At 36.8% G+C, this 10,454-nt stretch overlaps 1 protein-coding gene across 4 annotated transcripts; it reads right to left on the bottom strand.

Annotated features, from left to right (window-relative positions):
* Nucleotides 1–6,134: 6,134 nt before the first annotated feature.
* LOC147483040 (3-hydroxyacyl-[acyl-carrier-protein] dehydratase FERN, mitochondrial-like) lies at nucleotides 6,135–10,412 on the bottom strand. 4 transcript variants are annotated; one of them, XM_086575760.1, is made up of 4 exons: nucleotides 10,053–10,412; nucleotides 9,858–9,973; nucleotides 9,636–9,776; nucleotides 6,135–6,581 (listed from the first exon to the last, which is right to left on the bottom strand). In XM_086575760.1, exons 1-3 carry the CDS (start codon nucleotides 10,311–10,313, stop codon nucleotides 9,662–9,664), a joined length of 492 nt encoding a protein of 163 aa, XP_086431886.1. In that variant the 5' UTR covers nucleotides 10,314–10,412; the 3' UTR covers nucleotides 6,135–6,581; nucleotides 9,636–9,661. The 4 variants fall into 4 exon arrangements, with proteins under 4 accessions (XP_086431886.1, XP_086431883.1, XP_086431885.1 ...); XM_086575757.1 differs by lacking the exon at nucleotides 6,135–6,581 and adding an exon at nucleotides 6,850–7,221; XM_086575759.1 differs by lacking the exon at nucleotides 6,135–6,581 and adding an exon at nucleotides 6,850–7,173.
* Between the last annotated feature and the right edge of the window lie 42 nt (nucleotides 10,413–10,454).

The raw sequence follows: 10,454 nt of genomic DNA, 5'->3' as shown, positions 1-10,454 counted from the left end.
AAAAACAAATGGTTCTTCTCCCCCTCCTTGGTGCTACTCCAACATCTGTGAATCTATTAGAAGGAAAAGTCTTCTTCTCTCTTGCTGTAATACACACCATGCATGTATTCAGAGAAACTAATAATAGGGCGCAGTTGACCTGTTAGTGAAGTCCTCCTTTTGTTTTATATTTGCTGATGATGGTGTATTGTTTTACACCCCTCCACTGAAAGAATGCTTACAATCTATAGTAGAGGAGGGTGCATTAGGTTGTGTTTATGAATGAGTTCATTAATACAGGCTGGGCTACCTTAACCCTTTTAAATGCTACTAGTAGAATTTCATAATGTCTTTAACATAGTTGATCAGACTACCATGTTAAGAGAGGTTTGCATCCAATGTCCAGTTATTATCTCTTGGGTTGAGTATTTGTATTGTCAACCTACGAGAGTTATACTTGGGGGATGATTACATATGGTCTACTACTGGGGTTCAGCAAGGTGATCTTTTGGGTCCCATTCTCTTTGCACTGGTGTTACACCCTCTGATTCTACATATCCAGTCTAGTTGTCAGTTACTGCTCTAGGCTTGGTACTTAGACGATGAGACTCTGATTAGGGACAGAACAAGTGGCGACAACTCTGCGTATGATTCAGGAAGAAGGACCTTCTTACGAGCTGGTTCTTAATGTGGCTAAAACTGAGATATTTTGGCTATCACTGGATCCACATCGCTCCACTCCCGATCTCTTTCATTTAGATTTATCACGTCCTCTATAGGGGGTTGGGTAGCTTGGATGTACGGTCAGCATTGATCCATCTTTTGTCATGGGCCTTGCTCACAAACGTGTTGAAAAGGCTTTGACTTTGATGGACCGTTTAGATGCAGTGGAGGATTCACAATGTGAGTTAACGCTCTTACGAACTTGTGTTGGGCTCTCTAAGCTGGTTTTTGCAGTTCGAACTTGTCCACCATCCTTTTTTAGGAAGGCAACTATGACTTTTGACTAGCATCTTCACCGTGTTCTTCAAGGTATCATAGTTTATGATGTCTTGGTTTCAGTGATTTGCAGTGGCGTTTAGCAACGCTTCCATTGTGTCTTAGTGGGTTAGGTATCTATTATGCCTTTGATGTCTCTGCATTTGCTTTTGTGGCTTCCCATTTTCAGACTTTTGAGCTTCAAAACCACATTCTTAGGAGTTGTGGTCCAATGCTTATGGGTGAGATCATTGATGATACTACTAGTACATTGTGTCTCTGTCTTTCCGATTTTGACCTTGATTATCTAGCTGTGAATGCTACCGTTCCCTCAAAACCACAAAAAATTTTGGCAGGAGCTTTCTACATTAAGATTGTTGCTGGTCTCAAGAAAGAGTTTGAGTTATCTACTCGCCAAAAAACAGTCATTGAATATTTGCAGTCGGAACATGCAAAAGATTTTCTACTTTCATGGTAGTGTGGTAATAGGTGGACATCATGAACCATATCCTAGTAGATTGAGTACAAAAAATGTTTGGGCTGGTTTCGTCCAACATGACCAATCATGAACCATCCCTGATCCTATGCATTCTTGAGTGTGAGGATCTGGTCCTTTTCTGTAACGAAATGTTTTACGTGAGGGCATGAAAAAACAAGTATGGGTTTCCGATGTGGTCCAACAACAGCAGCCAAGGGAGGCCGCGCAATGTGAGGATTTTTTTCTCCTCCAAAATGGCTGATTTCCATGACTTACAAACAACACCAAAATTCGCGTAATCGAATGCATAAGTAATCAATAGGCATGATGCAATCAACTCTAAAATATCCCTAGGGAGATTCGACCAACAATGATTGTCACCTGCCATAGATACAATTTTTCTACTTACGGTGAATACTGAATATATTTGCTGATATTGTCAAGTTCCAGCCTTCCTCCTCAATAGAGACAGTCGATCTCCGCAAGACTAGAACACAAAATCACCAAGGATTTGTTAGGATTAACACGAATGACGATGGCTAGTGTGAAACCTAAGGGTTTAACACTTCGGTTCCTGACGGGTTTATCTTTTTGAGGTGGATTTGTGGCATGGCCGAAATGCCGAAACGATGTTACAACAGATATGGTTGATACACATTACAAAAATATGTCACCATAATAAGGGGTCTGAAGAACAGTCATCCGAAGACCACTCAATGAAGGACAGCTCAGCAATCATCTAACAACATTCTGTAACCAAATGTAATCAAATGTAACTGATTTGTAACAACATAACAACTCTAATTAATTGTAACTACTTGCTTTGTAGATAGTAGTATAAATAGGAACATTTCTGTAATTAGTAAGTGTAATGAAAATCATTTTGTTATGGTATCGGAGCCAAATACACCTCATGGTGCTAATTGATCCAAAAACAGTTTTGAGATTCATCAATTTTCTTCAAATCAATTCATAAAACCTTTCAATGACAAGATCAAATCATACAAATTTACCTTCTTCAAACCCTAATTCGATTGTTAATGGAGTTGAAAATCAAATCACTCCTCAACTCAATGAAAATCAGATCAATGATCATCATCAAGTCAATGTCGCTGTTAATATTCCGGCATCTCAAATCAATATTGCTGCTGCTTCTATTCCAACAAATCTTCAAGAACAAGTTCAAGAACAATTTCAAAGCTTCAACAACATGACTTCAAATTCAACAAGTTTTTCACAAAACTCACAACAAAATCAAGTTCCTCAAACCTTCTTTATGCCAAATCAAGGTTATTATCAAGGTTTCAATTCTATTAATGGTTTTCAAACCTCAAATCCAAATCAGAACTACAACTTTACAAGCTTCAATGCTCCAATGGCGGTTCCACCATCAAGCAACTCTTATTCGTTTCAGAACATCTCAAATATGGTTCCATTAAAGCTAAAGCAAGATAATTATCTCATGTGGAAGCAAGTCTTCATGCCTATACTCAAAACACATGATTTGATGGGTTTAATTGAAGGTACTAATGTTTGTCCCCCTAAATTTCTTATGAATAATGCTGGAATTTATTCAACTGTTACAAATCCTCAATATGTTGTATGGGTTAAACGTGATCAAATGCTCTTAATTTGGATTAATACTACTTTATCTGAAGAACTACTTCCTTATGTTGTTGGAGTATCTACTTCAAGAGAGTTATGGCAAATTCTAGAAAAGAGGTTAGGAACAATATCTGTGGCACATATTATTCAATTAAAAACACAGCTACAAGAGATTAAGAAGGGTGATTCTTCAATGGCTGATTATCTTCAAAAGATCAAGATGATAACTGATAGCCTAGCTGCTTCTGGTTCTCCTGTTGATGATGCTAATCTGATTTATCACACCTTAAGAGGATTACCTACAGAGTATCACTCATTTACTACATCAATTCGTACAAGATCTGTAAATGATCCGGTTCATTCTGAAGAATTGCACGGGTTACTTTTGAATGAAGAGCTTACTACTGAACAACGAAATAAAGGACTTCTGAACACAGAACAGATACATCAAGCTTTTGCAGCTTTCAATATCTCCAATAGAGGCTTCTATGGGTCAAATCGAGGTTATGGTAGAAATAGTGGAAGAAGTAATCAAAATGGAAGAGGAAATGGTTCTTATAGAGGTAGAGGAAACTTTAATCAAGGACAATCTTCTGGATATAACAGTCCTGGAAACAGTAACTCTGGCAATGGAGGTTTTAGTACCAATGGTGGAGGTTTTAGTCCCAATGGTGGTAGTTATTACAAGAATTCAGGATACAATAATACAGGATCCTCAAGGCCACAATGCCAAATCTATAACAAGTTTGGTCATATTGCTTTGGATTGTCACAATAGGATGAATCACAGCTATGTTGGCAGGATTCCACCTGCAAAACTTGCTATGCTAGCAAGCTTCAATGATACAGAATTTTCTGTTCAAACCAATGATACTCAGTACTATGATTCACCTCAATTCAATGAGTCTAATCACACATCAAATCAAGCTTCATCTTCTCAAGCTAATGACTCTTGCTGGTATGCTGACACTGGTGCATCCAATCATAACAATCTTGCTGCTCACACTGACCACAAAGGATCTGATAAAGTGCTCGTAGGCAATGGACAAGGTTTGCCTATTCTTCATACTGGTTCTACTACTTTTAAAATATCTAATTCACATCATCCATTTCATCTTAGAAATATCTTACATGTTCCTCATATCAAACACAATCTTCTTAGTATTCATCAATTTGTCTCTGATAATAATTGTGTCCTAATTTTTACTCCCAATGCCTTTTTTGTCAAGGACATGGCATCGGGGAGGATGCTTTTCCAAGGCCCAACTGAAAATGGATTGTACCCTCTACATTTCTCATCATCATCATCTCCATGTTTCTCTGCTCATACTGCATTCATATCTAATAAAGCTTCAAATTCTACATGGCATAGTAGACTTGGACATCCTGCCTCTTCTATACTACATCAACTCATTCAAGACAACTCTATTAATGTTCTCATTGGTTCAAAGAACTCTTTTTGTACTGATTGTGCTATAGGCAAAACTACAAAACTTTCTTTTTCTTTGTCATCTTGTAAGTCCACTGCTCCTTTGCAGTTGTTACACATGGATTTGTAAGGTCCCTCTCCTGTAATTTCAGTAAGTGGAAATAAATTTTTTGCTACCATTGTTGATGATTACTCTAAATATTGTTGGATTTTTCTCTTACATGCAAAATCTCAATTCTGTCTTGTGTTTCAATCATTCAAATCATTCATTGAGAATTTTTTATCACACAAAATCAAAACAGTTAGAATTGATAATGGAGGTGAATTTGTTAGTGATATACTTGAAAATTTTCTGTTTGTTTCTGGTATTTCTCATCATTTTACTTGTCCACACACTCCAGAGCAGAATGGAGTGGTGGAAAGGAAACACAGACATATTTTGGACATGTCTAGAACCTTAATATCTCAATCTTCCATTCCTTCGAAATATTGGGTTGATCTTTTCTCAACATCACTTTATCTTATAAACAGATTGCCTTCATCTTCTTTGAGTTTCATTTCACCTTGGCAGAAACTTTTTCACAGAAAACCAGACTACTCAATGCTCAAAACCTATGGGTGTAGTTGTTTTCCTTGGTTAAAACCCTATACCTCTAACAAGTTAGAGTTAAGATCCAAACTCTGTGTTTTTATTGGTTATTCTTTGAATCATAAAGGATATAGATGTCTTCATATTAATTCTAGAAGAGTGTACATTTCTAGGCATGTTATATTCAATGAAAAAGAGTTTCCTTTCAAACTACATGATTCTTCTTTCAATTCAAATTTTCCTTTTACTATTCCTAGACAAGTCACTCTCAGTTCTTCTGGTCCTTCTCATCTTTCTACTTTTCCCGAATCATCAATTTCTACTCTATCCATTTCTACTGAATCACTTCCTACTTTGAACTCTGGTTTACCTTCCATTTCTACTCAGACCTCAAATCTGTCTAGTATCATTCCTGCCTCTAGCTCATCAAACAATCACATCATGTACACTAGATCTAAACAAGGCATTTTCAAACCTAAGGTTTTTCATGCTATTAAACATCCTTTACCATATGCTCTTCAAACTACCTTATCCTCACTTCCTCCAACTCCTACTTGCTTTTCTCAAGCCATAAAAGATACAAATTGGAAAGATGCAATGGTGAGTGAGTTCAATGCTTTAATAAAAACAAATACATGGATTTTAGTTCCACTCTCTTCTTCTCAGAATCTAGTGGATAATAAATGGGTCTTTCGACTTAAACAAAAGGCAGATAGCACAATTGATAAACATAATGCAAGACTGGTAGCCAAGGGCTTTCATCAGCAGTATGGAGTTGATTACTAGCAGACATTCAGTCTTGTAGCCAAGCCAACTACAATAAGATTGATACTGTCCATTGTTGTGCACTACAACTGGAAAATTAGGCAGTTGGATGTATCCAATGCATTTTTACATGGTCATCTGAAGGAACAAGTTTTCATGAAGCAACCACAAGGATTTGTTGATCCTACAAAGCCACACTATGTGTGCAAGTTGCTGAAATCTATATATGGCCTTAAACAGGCACCTCATGCATGGTATGAAGAACTTCTTCAAGCTTTATTGTCTATTGGATCTATTAGTTCCTCGGGTTAAACCATTCCTTATTTATCAAGAGAGATTCAAAGACAAAGGACCTACATCTTAGTCTATGTCGATGACATTCTTATTACAGGAAGTTCTAAATCAGTGTATCTTCAAGTGATCACTCAACTCAGTTCAATTTTTGCTATGAAAGATTTAGGCTTACTGCATTATTTTTTGGGTTTGGAAGTTCAGCGAAATGAAAAAAGCCTTTTCTTATGTCAGACAAAGTATGCATATGACTTGTTGCAGAAAGCAAACATGGTGGATGCTAAGCCAGCACCTACACCAGTGTCTTCAAGCTGCAGGTTAGATTCACACTCAGGTGAAGTCTTGTCTGAACCAACTATATATAGATCATTGGTAGGGGCTTTGTAATATTTAACTTGGACACGTCCTGACATTTCTTTTGCTGTGAACATGGTCTGTCAATTCATGCATTGTCCAAGAGCACCACATCTTGCAGCAGTAAAAAGGATCATCAGATATTTAAAGGGAACTATTAGTCATGGAATTTGGTTTATCAAAAGCAATTTTAAAATTCATGCCTATACAGATGCTGATTGGGCTGCTTGTCCAGTGGACAGGAGGTCTATTACTGGAATTTGTGTCTTCATAGGTCACAATCTCATCTCATGGTCTGCAAAGAAACAACATACTGTTGCCCGATCAAGCACTGAAGCTGAATACAGGTCCTTAGCACACACAGCTGCAGAGCTGTATTGGATTTGTGCCATTCTTAAAGACTTACATATTTTATTACCTCAACCACCTTTGATTTCCTGTGATAATATTAGTGCTATTGCTTTAGCGAATAATCTAGTTTTCCATGCTCGAACAAAGCATGTGGAGATAGACTATCACTATATCAGGGAACTGGTTATTAACAAGGTTGTTGATATTCAGTATTTATGCAGTAAGGATCAACTGGCTGACATCTTTACAAAAGGTTTGTCTACGCAGAGATTTAAAATGCTACTTGCCAAGCTTCAGGTGATTGCATCTCCTTTCAGCTTGAAGGGGGGTAATAAGGGGTCTGAAGAACAGTCATCTGAAGACCAGTCAATGAAGGACAGCTCAGCAATCATCTAACAACATTCTGTAACCAAATGTAATCAAATGTAACTGATTTGTAACAGCATAACAACTCTAACTAATTGTAACTACTTGCTTTATAGATAGTAGTATAAATAGGAACATTTCTGTAATTAGTAAGTGTAATGAAAATCATTTTGTTACACCAAAATAATCAGATCATTCAAATAATTGCTACATTAATACTATTGAAAGTTCTTAGGAATGAATGCAAAAGCAAAAAAACAATGTTAGATATAACTTGCTCACAGATCTCAACTCCCTGTTTTAGTAGACAAAGGACTTGGAATAAATCAGAAGGTCATATTGAATATCTACACACGGTCAAACTAAAAACATTTGATGTAACTGGTTTAAATCTATTGACTAAGCCCAAAAGCCAAAACGCCTAAAACTAAGAAGGCGACAACCATTATAGCAGCTGTTGTAGCTGTTGATGCTGTATTAATTGGACAAGTGCCATTATAGTTTGGACTAGGACTACCACCACGGCTGCCTTTACCAGATCTATAACTACCACCGTGACCTCCACGACCACCGCCACCACGCCCTTTTTTGACAGACACTAGAATACTTTTGGTGTCCATAGGAGGTTGGTAACCATAACCTGAAGAAGCATTGTGGAACCGAAAAAATTTAAATTGCAGTAATCAGAAGTCAAAGAACTTTGTGTTGGTCTACACTCTAAACTCTAAAGCGTAAAAATCAACTAATTTGCAAGGCCATCTGCATCCAAAGTGTTTATTTTCCCTAGCCAGCTTATTAATTGACTTAACATCAGTGTTGTTGTACGTCTTCGTGACCATAGTACTGCTTTACTAGATATCATACACTGTTCATTTGGGGAACTTCTGCTGCACTAGTTGTTCTTGCGGTGCTGATTTTTATGCCAAACGCCACAGATGCATGGTCATCGACACAGGGAGCATCATTAGTACAGAGCATATCTTAGTAGGTTTTGGTCTTTGTTTCTTTTCGTAATTTTCCCCTTCTGAAGTGAGGATCTCCCTCACACCCTCCTGACTTTCGTCCATTAGAACATAGTATGCACTAGTATGGATGAATAGTAGGTGGCTCAAAATGTCTTGGCCCAGATCATAAAGATTTCACACAAAATGGGGTGGCCGGATTCTAAAGAGACTTGTATGTGGTGGCCAAACTTAATTTACATGAATAGCATTTCACATTAGATGCATGGTAATAACTAAAAATTAACAAGCTCAAAATCAGTCAAACCAACTATAAGATTGGTAGAAAGATACTTGAAACCGTGACATTACTAGAAGTGTTGGACGATGCAGAAATGTGCAGGTATGAGCAAAGGAGGAGAATGAATGTTGTTGCTCTGATCATCTTATTTTACGCCTCACAACTTCACAAGAGTAGATGATGAACTTAGCAAATGTTCTATGTTACACAGTAGATGATGAACTTGACAAATGTTCTATGTTACACACTTACACATTTCAAAGCTAACACATATAAAGCCAACTCGTACTTTACTCAACTCAACACTCTAATACCAAAAACAGAAAGCCGTGCGTGTCATTTGAAACAAATAACCTAAGCTTCTCTTTTGCTTTAAAAAAAAACTATTCCTCTCCAATAAGCTAGACTGCTTTTTACAAAAATGTGAATGGTTTATTTGACTTCTCACGATTATCGAAACAAAATATATATTTGACTCCTCACAACAACTTATTCACCGAAAGAGACTCAACAAAACAAGGAAGTTTCACTTCTCATATTTTCTTGAGGTTCTTTTTCCAAAGAAGAAACTCACAACTCTTTAATGAATCTACTAATTCGATCTATACACCTACAGGATACAAGTCTACAACATCATGAAGATCTTCATAAGTTCATATCATCAAAGAAAGTACTGCAAAAATATTTTGAGGGTGATCACATGGTAATGCAGACAATTGATACTAATTTTTCTTGAGACAGAGTCTGTCTTTGATGGTGATATCCATGATGTTAAGACCTTTTTCCTAAAATTGTAATATAAATCAGTGGGATCACCCTGGCTTGCACTTGTTGCTCGTTTTCTCAATGACTAACAATGCTTACTAGTGTATTTAGATGCAAGAAGTGTACCCCGGGATAACAGACAAAAAGACAGAACATTTGTATTGGATAAATATACAGAATGACAAGTACTCAACGCTCTATGTTTATTGTTTCAAAGTTAGCTCATCATAAATTATCCTCCATTACTCCACGTTTCTAACAGAAACAACTCATTCATACTTTTTAAGAAGAAATTAGAATAAAATGAATCAAAACACAATCGGTAAGAGAAACCATACTCAAAACTCGGTAAGACAAAGTACAAAAAACATAGGTATTCTATAAAAAGAGCTATAATACTAATGACCAAATAGTAAGCTGATTGACAGAGTATAGATACATTACATGTTTTAGCCATTGCTAAACTCGGATTACAAAGATTCCTCTCCTTCCACATCCATAGTTAGAGTGGGTAACAAAGCAACTGCCTCACCATCAATACAAAGGAGCTCCCCATTTTTATAGCATTTCGTGGAAAGCTTACTCCTATAGGAAAAACATTTAAAAAAATCAATTAAATAAACAAAACTACTAACAGAATAACTATCTATAGAGAGTGAAACGTACAAGTATCGGTCCTTGTTTGGTCTTATATTAAGAGCTTTAACTTCCGCAACAACTTCTTCTCCAATATAAACTGGTAACTTAAACTGCAAGCTTTGTGAAACATATACAGCTCCAGGCTGCAGAAACAGTTGAACGAGGTTAATAAAAATAATGGCGAACAAGAAAAACATTAAAGAAAGTCCAATAAAAACTTACAAAATGAGAGGCTATAATCTGAGGGAAGAGAGCGGCTATGAGCATCCCATGAACAATTCCATCATTGTAACCATATCTTCGAGAAAATTCTGAATCAAAATGCAGAGGGTTCGAATCCTGAGTCAGCTTTGCGTAGTCGAGCAGGTCTGAATCTGTAAATGACCTCGACTTGCTCAAAACATGGCCAATTTTAAATGAGTAGTGAGAAGTGGAGAAACTCGAGGTGGGAATGAGGACTGAACTCAATCTCTTTAGAGACATTTCCTGTATTGAGAGACTGAAAAATGTTTTCGTCAAACATTATTGGTAGACATATCTCCATTCAGCACATCCGTTTTTTCAAATTCGAACATTGATAGTTTTTCTAGTGGTTATACCATTTTGAGGGATTTCCATGCTGTC

Source organism: Coptis chinensis, chromosome 8, assembly GCF_015680905.1.
Source record: "Coptis chinensis isolate HL-2020 chromosome 8, ASM1568090v1, whole genome shotgun sequence".
NCBI lineage: Eukaryota > Viridiplantae > Streptophyta > Magnoliopsida > Ranunculales > Ranunculaceae > Coptis > Coptis chinensis.
The sequence above is the reverse complement of the archived record's forward strand: the minus strand, read 5'-3'. Positions and strand labels throughout refer to the sequence as shown.